Source organism: Squalius cephalus, assembly GCF_949319135.1.
Source record: "Squalius cephalus genome assembly, chromosome: 10".
NCBI lineage: Eukaryota > Metazoa > Chordata > Actinopteri > Cypriniformes > Leuciscidae > Squalius > Squalius cephalus.
In genome coordinates this window covers 8,512,162-8,528,380 of record NC_137131.1, presented here as the reverse complement: position 1 = coordinate 8,528,380, position 16,219 = coordinate 8,512,162, and the positions used below count along the sequence as shown (strand labels likewise).

The following is a 16,219-nucleotide window of genomic DNA, read 5'->3' as shown; positions in this document are numbered from 1 at the left end:
TGCATGCAGGATGGGTTTGCGCTTAACTGGCTAGGGAAAAGAAATCACACCACTTTCATATTTAATCATTTTGCTCTCACTAATTGATGTTACTACGTCAAAATGACAGCTTTAATGAGAAAGTGACAACTGGAAATATTAGTACCTTGTTCGTGCATTTACGAGCTGTTCAAATTTTATTTGAGCAGCAGAATACAAGCAAAACTAATTTGGTCACTCACTGCTATAAGCTTCCAACTGACAATACGTGTAAACAACAGTTAAAAGATGAGACGTATCTGGACTTTAATGAGGCGCTCACAGCAGAGTGTCAGATCTGCTCATAATTACTGCACAATGCAGAGAATGGAGGGAAAAAAAGCCTCTTGAAACACGACGGCATTCATCCAATTTTGTCAGCTGAATACATTTAAAAGACACAAATGTCCCCCTTAGCTGCAGGTGAAACCTATTAAAAACTTGGCTGGAAAACGCTCAAGCTAGCATACGTTGTGAAGCACCAGGCTGGCTCCCAGGGGTGGCCATCATAATGGGAAATATAGGCACCTCTTTACCATGAAAAACGACGATTCAACAGAGTGTCACTTAATCAATGGTGGACCCCACAGGGGAGAGGCGGCTACAGCCTGTGGGCTCCCACAAGCTACTGAGCAATGAAGTGAGAATAAAAGATGGAGGCATGAAGGAGGAGGGTTTGATAGAGGTCGGACAAATGATTAGGCTCCCAAGGTGCTGCTGGAGAGCTCGGTCGGCCCCTCTCGGAGGGAGCTACTTTAACGACATCATCCATTCTCAACACAGTGCGACAGAAAAAGAGAGCAAAAAAAGGAGAACGGCGAAGAGACTGAGCGATGGTGAGACGGACAGAAATAAAGAGCTCTAGTTACAGACAGAGACAGCGTCTGTCTCCAAGGTATCAGACAGACTCAGTCAGAGAGTGAACAGGGTAGACAGCCAACAGGAACACACGGCCTAAAACAGCATTTCGTCCAAGCTGCTCCTCACTTTAACAGCTACCAAACTGTCAATGACAAAGTAAACGTGAAATGCCATTTGTAGCCTATTTTACTCCCATACTGAGCCATATTTCTCAGCAGAATCTTGATAGAAGGGAAAAAATTTAGGGTGGGACTTGATTTTATCCATCAAATTATATCATGAAAAGTGAGTTACATAACAGAATGAAGCAAGAACTGAAAGCGATCATGTGGATCTGCTTCCTTCCTGTTAAACAAATGGCCTCATAAGAGCAGAAAAAAAAAAGGGTCAAGAAGGTCAAGCTCAACTTTAAGAGCATCTTGACATATCCCAGTGTTAAGTCTAGCATTATTTTCTGCTTGAAATTAACTACTGTATGGGTATGATTTTAGAAAGGCTCTTTACTTAATGGCTTTGCATGTTTAATCTGAACTTGTTACCTCGTTCAAAGCTGTTGCAACCCAATTTCACAGCAAAATGTAACTGATTCACGAGGTGGCGAATTCATTTCAATTTGTAGAATTTTTAGAAAAAAGGTAAGCATTAAAGTCCACCCCTAAACATCACCGCTGAGGCATAAGCAAATAGTACGAAAACGTGCAAATAACATTGTATGAATTCATACGAATTAGCTACCAACGTGCAAAAACGTAAAAGAGACATGAATTGCCAAGAGATTGTGTTGGTTGTTGCTTGCTTTATTTTAAAGCTCTTTAGTAGATAAAACGTCTGTTAAAGTGAGGTGTGTTGCAGTCGGTTAAACTGTCTGCTTTCTGAAATGACAGAGGAAGAATCTTACCACCTTATCTTCTCAATTTCCACTTGCACATTACACAATCCCCCATCTATCCGCCTGACAAGTGCTTCCCTGTTTATCTCGCCTCTCCACGATTGATCTGTTTTCACCTGACTACTCTATTCAATCAATTCAATCAACTGCACTCAAAATCAATGCAAGTGGAGCAGATCTGATCAAAATTGGATTTGTATAACAGATAGTAAATCTAAAGAAAGAAATAACTTCAAAAAGAACTTCACATAGCAATTGAGAAAACCTTTAGAAGCACAAAACAAATTAGCACAGCAAAAAACAAAATGGCACCCAAAAATACATGTCTCTAGCTGGATGGTAACAGAAACTTTATTCTCAAGAGAAGGTTGTAACTAAGATTTCCTGTCGCCATACCACCACCCCCACTTTATGCTATCGTCAAACGACCACCACCTACTCCTTGACTTCCAAGGAAATGTCAACATGCAACACGCTAATCTCACATTCATCAGAAGGGAGACTAACACGCGCTGGATGTCACTTCACCGCAAACAGGATGCATGTAAATAACAGAAGCATCACAGACTGCAGAAACTCACTGCAAAAGATCAGTTTGAACAGACAAAACCCCTAAAAAACTCTCTGAAGTACCACAGGAATGCAGGCGCTTGCCTTGAACGCGTATTTCTTTGAAGACGACACTGTATATATGACTGTTTTGTTGAATAAGGCTTTAAATAGTATGAATATGCTTAAGGTATCTTTAAATGCTTTTTATACATTTATACACACATAGATATACACACACTTGGCATAATGTAAAAAGCAGCATATACAATAAAATATAAGTAAAACTTTTTTATTGCTATATTTTGCAACAAACTGAACTCCATAAAACAAATTAAATGTGTGCAAAAAACTACCCAGAATTACACAAATGTACAGTGAAAAAAAAAAAAAAAGTCTTATTTTCAAAAGCAGCGACACTGCCACAAATAAAACCATAATTTTTCCCAATATAAATCCATGAAAAAGCAGAAGCTCTTAGATAGACTTAAGGATACATCCTTAGTGTGAAGGAATCGTAAAATCCAAGCAATAATGTTTCCACTACGGTCCTTCTTTTACCACTGTAAGAAGTAGATCTCCATCATCGTCACTGTCCAATTCATCAGTGCTTATGATACGCAGTGGATTCCTCTGAAGGCACGGATCAAGTAGCTCTCTGCTGGTTGCTGCTTTCGTGGCGTCTCTTTCCATCTCAGCTGCACACCGATGGTAATAGTCTCCCTCTCGCTTTCGCTCTCTCTCTCCCTCTCCCTCGGTGTTACTGCCGCTAATAGAGCGTCTTCCCCGAGGCACATCCTCCTCAATCGTCAGCCCCTCCTCCAGCCTCTCTCCCAGCTCTTCAATCATCCGTCTGGACTCAACACGGAGGGGGGAAGCTTCAGTCAGGGCTTCTTCCTTCAGAACCTCACAGATGACCTGAGGTTCAAGAGGTCGGAATTCTGTTTGGTCATTTTCTGTCCTTTCTTCAGGTTGCGTTTCTTCAGGCTGCTCTTCTTCACTTTCTTCCTCAGAGTCACTGTCACTGCTGGAGTCCTCTTCTTCTTCTGCTTCCTCCTTCACCGCAAGTTCAGCAGCTAGTTCAAGTAACTCCAGCTCTAGTTCTAGATGGTTTTTCTGCAGTTTGGCATTCCGCAGGGGTTCGGCTAGTGCGAGCACATGCTTGGATCTGGTGAAGAAAAAATAAACAATATTTAACTCTTTATTTTACAGTGTCTTTGTTATATACGTTACATGTAGTTACTATAGTAATTACCCTACATTCTGTATAATTACTTGCAACTAACCATAAACCAAACCCTATTCCTAACCCTACAGTAATGTAGTTAATTAACATTACTCAGTACTTAAATGTATAATTACTCTGTAACAAAGACACCTTAAAATAAAGTAAAACATGTAGCTTATCAAAAGAAGATATATTTGTGACTGGACTTCTGCATCTAATAAGGGATTGTTATTCCACCAAGGAGCTCACGGTCAATTTATGACAAAATATATTGAAAGATGCATGTATACTCAAATCAAAATGTACAATGATTATTTTTCCATGGACCACAAAATGAGATTAATTCATTATAAGAGTTTTTGCAAGAAGGCTGCATATTGTGAAATATTAATGCAATTTAGAATAATACAATTTAAAACTATTTCATAATATAACTTATTCCTGTGATAGCAAAGCTGAATTTTCAGCAGCAGTCATTTACATGCACACCAGTACGCTGATAACTCAAATAAATCAGGAATAACCTGTTGTCCGTATTTACATGCAAACCAATAACCCGTCAACAAGTAAACCGCACCTACAAGACTTTATTAATAAATCAGGTTATTTCCCGGTAGTGACGTCAAAGCGTAATAATTTGCGTATATGACTCAGAGTATTTATTTTATTATGTTGATTGTGATGTCAAATAAAGCATTAAATACTGAAGAAGGGTATTGCAACATGTCAGCGGGACACTTACTGCTCATATATTATCTCTCATGCAGTTACAGATACAGCATTTTGACTGTACCACCACTTCTCCTGCACGAGATTAAGAAAAGAGTGTGATCAAGAAAGAGAGAGTTTGCAATCCATTTCCTCCTCCCTTACTGTAAAACACTCGCTCTGTCTGGATGCGTTTCAATCCCATTCCTGTCACATATCACACATGCGCACTTCAATGAGCCGAAAGAAAGCAGGTTAATGCGTTTACATGCTGGACGAATTCGGCGTAAGGGACAAAAATCTTGCTGTGACGATCGGTTTATGCTTAAGCCATTTATGACCTTATTCCGATAAAGGAAAACGGGTTAATGCATTTACATGATCAAGTGCATTGTCGACTTAAGCATAATCATGTTAAAAACATGATCCTTCAGAAATCATTCTAATTCAATGCTGATTTGGTGTTCAAGAAACATTTCTTATTATCAATCTTGAAAACAGTTGTGCTGCTTAATATTTTTGTGGAAACCGTGATGCACTGTAACTTTTGACCAATTGAATGCATCTTTGCTAAAAAAGTAGGCTATTAATTAAAACAAAATCGTACTGACCCCACACTTTTAAAAGGTAGTGTAACCTTTGCATTCCATTAAAGAAAGAAAACCATACAGGTTTAAAATGACATGAAGGTGAGTAAATGATAACAGAATTTTCATTTTTTGCTGAACTAATCCTTAAATAATTATTTTACAGGCAACATATTTTTTTGTGAACCAAAAAATTGGGTTTGGCAGTTGAGCGAAATGTGGCAGAGGATATTTTAGTATTCAGTTCACAATACAGACGTCTCCATGGCTACTGTAGGAAGAACTCTAGAACTTCAGCACATGCTTATCAGCTAGAGGAGAACTCATTTTAAAATAGACACTTCAAGCACATTTTTAAAATGACAAACACTAACTAGAAAAACTAAGCATGTATGTACTTGCCCTGACAATTTAACAAGGGAAGTAGAGATAATCTGAAAATTAGGGAATACTCATGGCTCGTGAATTTTAATTAGATGATGCAACATTCAGCCAGTAGTCATTGCAGAATATATACACACACATACACATACACATACACATACACATACACATAAATATACATACACACACATACACACACATACACACACATACACACACATACACACACATACACACACATACACACACATACACACACACTTTTTTTAGGGTGTTCAAATGAATAATACTACGACCATTTAATATTTTGTCATTTTGTGAATATGTAATGCACGCAATATTAAACGTCTGGACACCAAAATAAATACATCAATCAGAGTTTCACTAATATCGCATTCCGCCACAAACTTCCCCTGGGGAGAAGCAATATGCAAAGCAACCTGACAAAGCTTCCCTGAGAAGAAAAAAAATATATATATTGCTACAATACACTCAATGCAAAGATCCCAGTACTACAAAGGGCCTTGAGGCATACATTATTCATGTAGCAAATGCGATCGGGTGCTGCCAAAACTCAAGTGGCTACCATTCAGACTTGCAAGCCGCTCAAATCCTTCATCACCATGGTGATTAGCGAGCGGACGGGGTGCTGGGGTTTGAGGTCGTGGTCATTCACAAAAAGGATAAAGCGTGCGAGTCTGAGCCGCCCTGTCTCTATTGACGTGGGTCGCTGAACTCTGTGCTTCAATTAACACACCGCTGAGAACCAAGATGCCTTGTTATCACCGCACAGGCCTAATGATGTCCCGGGCCACCAGCGGATAGGGATTCCTAGCAGGAGAGCAGCGCTACAGTCTCAGGAGGATACTGTGTACACACAACGCTTTAGTCACAAGTATGCCTTCTGAAATGTGTTTATCTAAGATAAAGAGGCAGACTGTGATACAGTATGTCAAGGAGAAGTCATGGTTAGAAGGAGAGGCAAAACTGGTTTGACACTTTTCAGTGGCTTTACAAGCTGAATGACATAACATACAAACAGGCCTTGTATTTGTTATAAACACTTTTTTGAGAAAACCACAAATGAAATGTCCCTACAATCCCATAGATATCACTGAAATAGATGTCTTTAGAAAAGTAAACAGAAAAATGTTAGTTTTGTGAACAGGGGAGCAGCCGGCACTTTTTTTTAGGCAATCTGAATCTGAAACTGAATCTGAACAGAAACTGCTTGTGCATCAATTCAGTCAATGTTGTATAGGGCCTACACTTCTGTTAAAAAGTTTTTGGGCAGTAAGACTTATATTAATACTTTTATTCAGCAAGGATGCATTAAACTGATAAAAAAAAGTGAATAAATATTTTTATGTTACAAAAATGTAAATTTTTAAATAAATACTGTTCCCTATGTTCATCAAAGAATAACAGTTTCCACAAATATATTAAGCAGCACAACTGTTTTTAACAGGAGCAGCAAATCAGCATATTACAATGATTTCTGAAGGATCATGTGACACTAAAGACTAAATTTAAATAGACCTCATAGATTTCAAATAGATATATTTCAAAGCATTCTGCACACTCAGAAACAGCATGTTTTCCAAGACCTTATGAGAAAAGAGGTCTAAAAATGGAATGGAATGACAGAACTCATGCATGTGACCCAACATGCTATGTTAATGAAATGGCAAAAGTAATAAAAGTTGGAAAAAAAGACCAGCATAAGGGGTCAATGCGATTATGCCTACTATACTAGCATAATCAGTTTACAATTTGTACTATTTTCAGCATAAAAAGTTTGTCATCAAAGACCTGAAATCATCTGACCAGCTTCAAAAAAATGAATGAAAAAGGTTCCAGTGTCTCAAATTAATGTTATTATTTGTCCCTTGCAATTGATTTTCAGTAGCTTTTTTTTAATCTTTGAGGGAATTTTTCCAAAACCATTTAACTGAAATTATTAGTAAACAAACAATTATGGGTGTTCATTATGTAAATCAACATCAAATATCTATAAATAATAGGCTAGCCCAAAACACAAATGCTCTTCTGGAATACATTTTAAATAATCCTCCAGTCACAGTTTGTAGTAAATGGGAGTGTTTTATTCATGTTCAGTGGTTTCCCCCCCAAAAAAACCCACTTCTTATTAACAACACCTGCTTCTGAGACCGTGAATACAGATATCTGCAGGTTCAGGTCACTAGTGGCTCATAACTACAATATTATTATATATTAGATAACAGATAAAAAAAAAATAAAAAAATAAAACTTTTTCCAGGGCATTTTTGGCCAAACCCCTGGTTAATTTCTGACCCTGGACAAAGAAAATTCTCTGAAAAGCACCACGTGAAGACAGACAGTTCATAAAACTATTAAGCACTTCCTGGAGTAATGTGGTTGGTGGAAATCCTGTGGCAGTGGCGGCAGCGCTTCAAACATTTGCCATATTCGTTTTCTCCCTGTGGGAAGTCATTATTGAGTTAGGATTGTAGAGGCTCGCTTGTTTTCTCTGTCTCTATCTCTCCCTCTCCTCCTTCACTTCTGCGGTGAGAGAATGCACGCTTGCGGTGGAAACAAAGGCCCCTTTTGGGGCGAAGGATAATGTTGTACACAATTCAGTCATTACGATGACACTGTTGTGGTTCGCCTTAATTAACCGAGAAGGGGCGGCTTTCAAGGTTGGGAGAAGGGGGAAATAAAAACAAGCCTGCCGCAACAAAGACACACTAGAGGCAGCTTGAGAAAATAGTGGAGACCTTTATGTCTAGAGAGATGGGGTGAACCTGTGGTGAATTACTCGTCTACTTCAGACAAAGCTCTCAGGCTTCGTCTACATTAAGCTCTTAAGATATACAAATCAAGGACACAAGGACAAAATGTACCTCTGCCTTTTCAATGAGATTAGTCTTTAAGAGCATTTAAAATGGCATAAGACCACATTCACAGATTATCACAGATTCATAAAGTCACTGAAACGAAGTAAATGATTCATTATAAGGCTTAACTGTGAGTTGAACACATTTCAGTCAAGTCCTTACCACATTTACGTTCATTCATTTGGAGGGTTCTTTTATCCAAAGTGACTACTTGAATGGTCCATTCTAGGTATATATTTTGCAAATTGGTGGCATTGTTTCATTCAGCCTTTTGCATATTACAGGAGAGGATTCTGGAGACTGGAAGCACCGTCACAGCTAAGACTGACATTACAAGCCGAAGTGTTCAAATGCCGCTAAACCACACACTGAGAGTGAATATGATCCACTTATCTGTTTGAGCTCTAAGACCGGGATCACTTTCCTCACACCAGCGGGACACTTCAATCCTCTCTCGCTCTCTCTCTCTCTCCCACTCTCTGCATCTCAGAACCGCGCTCAAACAAGAACATGTTGATCACATATTATTGTAGCCCAGTTTGTGCTGAATACAGTGTAATGAGACTTTAGCCACTAATATGTTTATAAGCAACTGAAAAAAGCGCAAAAATTCTCAAAACACCTTCAGACCCCAGAGGATTAATGTAGTTGGCTACTGTCACTAAAAACTCCATAAACTATTTTTTTCGCAGTACACTCGCGCTTTCAATGCAGCCATTCACTGGATCACTTAAAGACAAGCCACAGGCACAGACTTTCCCGGTGCTCGCTATGACCCGCCTCTCCCGCTATTAATGCACTTACATGATAAGAATAAACCATCTAAAACACTTTGAATAATCATACTACTAAAACTAAATGTGATAAGGTGATTTAAATAATGTTTGTGCTTTCACTTTGATGAGCTCCGCTCCAGCGCGTCCGTGCTTCATTTGATCAATGCAATCAATCACAGTTCTAATCGTCTGAATGACTATTCCCAATCTTAAAAGTTAGTTCATCCCAAAATTTAAATTCTGTCTCCATTTACTCACTCTCATGTCGTTCTCGCATGCCACGCACACATTTGAACATCCGTGTTTACCCAAGTATTTACGTTGTAAACCAGTTTATCATTACAAAGCCCTTGTGTCTCTTCAGAAGATTTGGATATGGATTAGACTGCTCTACGGATTATTTTTATGATGCCTTTATGATTTTTTTGGATCTTTTGACATGAGGGTGAGTACGTGATGACAGAATTTACAATTTGGGTGAATTATACCTTATAAATAAAGTAAGCCGAGTCTTGGATATCATATCATTTGCATCACCGATACATATCGTCGCATTTTTATATTGCGATATCTCGACATAATGTATTGTTACACCCCTACTTGATTGTGATAATCCAACTATTAAAAGTTTTTGCATTTTGGTTATCGAATACTTACACATGAAAATAATTTGTATCATTATTGGTTTAAAAAACAACATTTAAATCAGCCTTTACTTAGTAAACCCCTATTATTTAGACAAATTTAGTTACAGAATACATCAGTCATACGTGACAAAGACACCTGCAGGTACTTCTATATAGTCCAGTCCAACACTATTAATTACTTTTTACAACCAAGATGCAGTCATTCCCCATTTTTTCCAAACGCCACCCAAGCTGATCAGTACGGTCATAAGCAAACCTCTCGAATTGGACGGAAAGCTAGTGAAATGTCAGAGAACAAAACCAAAAATGTCACAATCAAACTCAAAGCCATCCAAACTCAAATGACAGCAATCCTTAATAACCTAAACAGTGCTATTAACCAGCACACACACACCAAACCGAGATATTTTAAGCCCGATTTCCCTCAATGCTAGAGAGGGATTTCACAATTCACTTGGCTACTGATGCAAGAAGTGAAAACACAGTTTCTGACACTAACACTAACTGACAACAGTAATGTCCACTCTGGGGCAACTGACCACGAAGCTTTACGAAACCCCTGACCCATGTGGCCCCTGGAGACCTCTTTACCCTCAAGCAAGGGGCTCGAGTCCCTGGAGAAAAACAGTTGGCTGAGCGTCAATACTCTGACAATGTGTCGTTTCTCAATGTCAGAGAAAGCAACTTTCTCATCTTGTCAAAAGATAAACCCTTAAGCTCACCTTTAACAGGTTGCCATGGTTTCCGTTCAGAATCCGACTGACCCAATTAAGGAGTTTGAACACAAAGGGAAAATGAAAAGCAAGGCTCTGTCAGATAACAGCTACATTGCACTTAGTGAAACACAGTAAGTTCCACCTTATCTTATCTGCTTTCCGAACTGGCCGAAGAGTCGACTCACTGGAATGATTCTGCATGCTGGATGGGAGGGGGAAGAAAAGATAAGAAAATGCCAGTGGTCTCAGAGTATGGCATCAGCGGCACACATTGAAGCCACATTGAAATGTGTAGCAGAACCTCATCTGCACTGATTGTAATTGATTGCAGAGCTGCTGTAAGGTGACTTTTGAAACAGAGGACAACTGTATATATTGTATGGAAGTTTTGCAAGCTTAGCTAATGTCTGTAGGCAAAACATGAGTTTTCTTTTTGTTCAAACGAGTTGTTTTGCAGCCTCTCTAGAGCACAGAGATCATTCCATGCATACATTCCAAGATATTTGTTAATGCAAAACTGCTTTTCTTTGTCTCCCCCGTGTCTATTGTTTTGAACACGTATGAACCTCAGAATACAAACAAAAGGAAACTATTTTAGTGGTCTTTAGTACTTTTCATTCCCAAACTTGCAATGTTCCCGTTTACCAACCAAGAGTGTGCTAGAAATTCCCCTATAAGTTAGTAAACAAATTAAAATGCTATACTAAAATAAATAAAAAGGATTTTTCTAATTAATACCATCCAAATGGAAAATATGCATCTATCATTTACTCATCCTCATACAATTCCACAAAAACTGTGGTTTCAATACAACCATCTTTTTACAGTGGCCAAGGAATGTCAAACTCCAAAGAAAAACTCCATTCAACTTCCTATATTCCTTACTCTTCTGAAACCTCTGAAAACTTTATAGTGTATTTTAATTCTTTGTGAAGCTTGGAAGTCTGTTAAAAAAAAAAAAAAAAAAAAGCAAATGCAGGTTTGAAACACCTTGACGATGAGTAACTCATTAAGGAATATTACTTTAATAAACAAGTTAGGACATATAGGTTCAGCTAAGGTAAAAAGTTGGGAACATCTGCAATAGCGGATGGATATGGGACAATTTGTCAGACACTATTCCAACCATACACAGAAGGATTGAGTGACAGTGGCGATTGTCAGGCATGTTGCCATCAGAATGTCAAACAATGATTCATTGAGCCGTGTCAGTCAAAAAGCCAGAAAGAGGAGTGTCCAACTCAATCCACTTTGTTTCGTTGTTGATCGGAGGGCCAGTACAGAGATTTAAATCACACTTGAAGTCTTTAAGACGTCATAAATTTGAGCATGACATTCCGGCAGTCTGGAAGACTTCAAGAGTGAGAAAGATGGTCAGATTGGAGAGAGACAATATAAATCATCCCTCAGGGGCAGGGTTTATTAATCCCAGCATTCATCACAAGCAGCTGATCGTGTCTGACTGCCGATAAGAGATTTGAGGAGGAACTGCTGCCACAGATGAGACTGGATAACATCTATTATCCAGAGATCTCACAAAGGCTACGTTCACACAGTCAGGGGCAAATTCACTAAACCACATTTCACGTCAAAAAACCTTTAGGAACAGGATGAAGAATTACAATTCAAAATTGGATGCAAGTAAGTAGAATGAGGTAAAATATCATTTAAATAAACATATATGCTTGTAATTTTTAACTAGAAAAGCCAGGTTTGGATGCTGTCTTGATGAGGACTCGTTTTGAAAAAGTTTGAAAATCCTTAAAGTTTTACGGTTAGGTAGATAGAGCAATAGAGATACCAAATGAAAGATAAGACAGACAGACAGAACGATGGATGGATGGCTTTCAGTGTCAGAATTTTGATCAATCCATCCATTGTTCTTTCTGAATTTGAAAGCTATCCATCGATAGACAGACAGACAAAAAGAAAGATAGATGAATGGATTTTAAATTAAGAAGTTCCACCCATTCGCCGATCATTCCATCTATCTATCTGTATGGATGAATTGATGGATTTCAAATTCAGAATTTCCATCCATCGTTCTTTTGATGTCAAATTCAGAATTTCAATCCATCCATCATTCTTTTGATTTCAAAATCAAAATTTTCCCATCCATCCAGCGTTCTTTCGCTCTATTTATCTGTAAGTCTGTGGATGGATGAATGGATGGAAATTCTGAATTCTGAACAATTTTGCATTCTAAAACAAGAGTGACAACTGCATTTTGCCACTGCGTGAACGTAGCCAAAGATAACTCGCTCAGATAACTAGACTGGGGCGTCCTTCTGGAAGGAGATTTTCTGTAAGAGAAAATTGTTTAAATAATCTGACAGAGGATATGTCAGATGTTGAAAACGCTGTCACAACAAACCTGCTGTGATAACAGGGAGTTATCTACACAAACCAGAGCAGTGGGGATTTGATCAAATGCTCCAGCACTTAAAAGGAGGAGAAAGTCTCCTGCAGTCACTTCCCATGACAAGAGGGGTTTTGTCTCAACTCAAAGAAAAAGTTTACAGCACTGTTTCAAGACAACTAAAGATACTCTAAAAGGAAGCAAACTGGAAATCAATTTTCAGTGTGATGTTGAGAGATGTCAAACGCCTCAAGGCAAGTATGACTAAGACACATCAGCGGCACTAGAGTGCTGTCACAGATCCTGCAAGTTGCGCCTTTCAACAGCTCTCCGGTCTGTTTTTCCTCAGTTCTGTTCAATAAAGTACCAAAGAGGGAGAGGAACAGAGAAACACAAGAACTCAATTGCAGGTCAATGATATTGATGCCTCAGATGATGCATTTAGTGATCGATGAAGAACCCTAAGGACACATTTTTTCCCTGCCATTTAATATTTTATGTCCATTTTACTTTAAATATAAGAGGAAGGGAATAAAGACATGATAGTGCTTTGCCTTATTTGCCCTTTTGCTTTTTCTTCTCCGTAACTAAGAGGCCCAGCAAGAGTGACTGAGTTTTCCAGCACATTGACAGTGGAACTGTTCAGTTCTCTGTGGACCACGGACAAAGAGTCTCTGTACCCACCTCTGCTCTCTCCGTCTCTTTCCCCTCATTTTCTCCCTTTGTCTCATTGAGAAAATAGGCACATTTAAACTCTGCCATTTTACACATCCATTATTAATTAGCTGTCAAGGACATTTTCTTGCCAGAAAATCTACACTTTGGCAAAACACAGGACTGAAAAATGTCTGCGTAATCCCCGCAGGACGTTTATCGCATCTGGGCACCGGGCCTACAATTTCAGAAGCACATTTTTCAACTGGACTCTTTATAGACAAGCGTACGACTTTAGCTGAACACCAGCCGGGAAGCAGAGTAGATCTCATTACTGAATTATGCTATAGTTAGCATTTTAAACATGGAAGTGATTACAAAAAATGCAGAGCACAATCATGATTGCGTTACCATTCATCATGAATCAAGTTCAAGCACTGTGGTTCTGTTTAACCAACTAAGACTGAACTAAAACAAAAAAAATATGAAATGGACCGTTTGGACTCTCATCATAAACTTCATAATTTGTGTCATACTGTCATATTATTGCTTGCTGGTTTTAGGCACTCTGTTTCACATTGCGCCTAAGAAGGTAAATCTCACCAAACCTGACAAAAACATTTATGGAGCTTATCTCAACCCAAAAAAGAAACAAATAATAAATATTTTGCCTAAAGAAAATATAGCCTATTTTAGTGACCATTTTGACATTTTTCATGACAATTTCCACGCAAATGCTCATTACCGTAATCCAAAAAAATCTCATAGAATATAATGTGAATTTTTTATTAAAAAAGTTAAATGTTACATACTAATATATACAACATTTATAGTTTCATTTAAAAAAAAATATTAGTACTTTAATTGATGTGGTGAAAATGTGGTTAACCGTATGCGAAACATAATTTCTTATTTTCATCTTTTGATTTTGGTGTGAAATGTGACCTGGACTTGATATTGCGAGATTCTAAAAAAAACCTCTTACCCCTAGTAAAATCACTATAACGCCATCTCTTGTGGCTCACTGCTTTAATGAACCTGCGGTTTAGCTCTCAGCAGGGATTCATCAACACGGCATGATTAGCAGACGGTCAGATTTTGGACCTAGTTCATTTCAGGTTGGCTAATTCAGGCTGGACTGGACTGAACATACTTGATCCTCTGGATCCAGATGCAGTAGTCCGTGATGTAGAGGTCATTGAGGATATAGGCTGGATCGTTCTCCCGGAAGATCTTATGGATGGCTAGCAGACATTTCAGGATGCAGGCCTTCCCTGTGACAAAGAAAACATGCACTGAATCAGCCTAAACACAGAAGTATGCGTTTATTAGTGAGGTTTATGCTTAAACCAGCGGGGAAACAAACACTTATTTTTAACAGTAAATTCATCTTTATTTTAAGAACACTTGGATTTTTTTGGAGATTTTTTTAAGCAGTAAAGACAGTGGAGTTAGTGATTAACTGTGCAACTATTTTGGAGCAAAAAAGGGAAATCTGTGCTAAGCAGATGCTTTTTAAGATGATTGTATTTTCCGTCCTGGCAGATGCTTCCACAATACACAAAACACACCCACATACACACAAACACCTTAAGGGCACCATGCAGCAGCAATGATATTTGTTGTCATAACACCCGTCTCCCAAATAAGGTGCAAAATATCCCCTCAGCGCAATGCAACGGGCTCAGTTGTGAAGCGAAAGCAGGACCCCGAGGATTCTCGAGCTGCCCACAGAATAGCCTGGCAGCCGGTGGAGACATTCCAGCCGCCTCAGAAAACAAACAGTGCACTCGCACCGAGGAAAGCCTTACACAAACATTTGGTTCCCATTTAAGCTGGAGCTCTTACCCAGAGCAGCCGCAGTGGCTTCCAGCTTCAGGACATGCGAGAAAAACTCCAGGAACTTGAACCGTACTCTGTCTTTCTCCATTCTTCCTCCCTCTCTCGCTTTCTCTGACTCTCATCCATCTATAATTGAAGGGTTTTCTACTTTTCTTCACTGCTCCCTGGGAGAGTGGAGGAAAAGAAAGCTTTTGGATTCTTCCGAAGACCAGCTGTGGGACTGTGCGGTGCAATGTGTGCTGGGTTTAGATTGCATGTTGAGCCAGTTAATCATGTGCTGCAATCAGGCGTCTCAGGGGAAGAAGTTGAGGAGAAGAGAAGAAAGAAGAGGAAGAGGAGGAATGGGGTGACAAGGTGAGATTTGGGCCCTGGAAGTTCAGATGGTAAAGGTCCACATTCTCACAAAGCCTGCCCAAAAACATGCCTAGGTCATATTTCATCCAAAAAAAAAAAAAAAAAAAAAAAAAAATTGGATTAAGAAAATAAAACCCATTATCAGTCTTTCACTAGCTACTTGACATTTTGACATCAAATTCACTGGTAAAGCTTCTACTATAATATAATGATATATTTGTGATTTATACGTTACTTGCAAAACATATGTCATCAGTATCTCTACTTTTAAGGGGAGAAAGATGTCTGTGCTTAATTGTCATGAGAATACTGTAAAATGCCTAACAAAATAAAAGGTCCATCAAACAGGCTTCATATTCTTCTTTGATTTTGGTGCGAAATATGACCTGGATATGTTGTTGACAAACTTGGTAAGATTCAGCCTTAAACCACCAATTTATTAATCATACAAAGGGTGACACTGACTGCTGTCTGTGTGGAAAAACCTCACACGAGTGAACAAAGGAGCTTTACTCGTGAAACAGCTGCAAAAATCACATTAAAGAACATTGACATCAAATTATGCCGCATCAAATGGCCTACATCTATCATCGTGAATACGGCAATGTACTTTTTAAGATTGATCACGTTGGCTTAAAGATGACAATTCCTGCCAAGGAAAACAATGTATCTCAATAAGCTACGACAGAACTTAGCAAAAAAAAGAAAAAAAAAAAAAAAGCACTGAATGATGTAAAAGAGCTTTTTTACAAAATCCCATGAAAATGA

The 16,219-nt window shown here is 38.6% G+C and overlaps 1 protein-coding gene across 2 annotated transcripts in view; it reads right to left on the bottom strand.

Annotated features, from left to right (window-relative positions):
• Positions 1–2,103: 2,103 nt before the first annotated feature.
• Positions 2,104–16,219, bottom strand: part of shq1 (SHQ1, H/ACA ribonucleoprotein assembly factor) — a 35,008-nt gene continuing 20,892 nt past the window's right edge. For both annotated transcript variants that reach the window (XM_079883463.1, XM_079883464.1), the window contains exons 11-12: positions 14,409–14,529; positions 2,104–3,485 (exon numbers count right to left, since the gene is read on the bottom strand). In XM_079883463.1, coding sequence (XP_079739589.1) covers positions 2,861–3,485; positions 14,409–14,529 — 746 coding nt within the window. In that variant the 3' untranslated portion in view covers positions 2,104–2,860. The remainder of the gene's footprint in view (positions 3,486–14,408; positions 14,530–16,219) is intronic.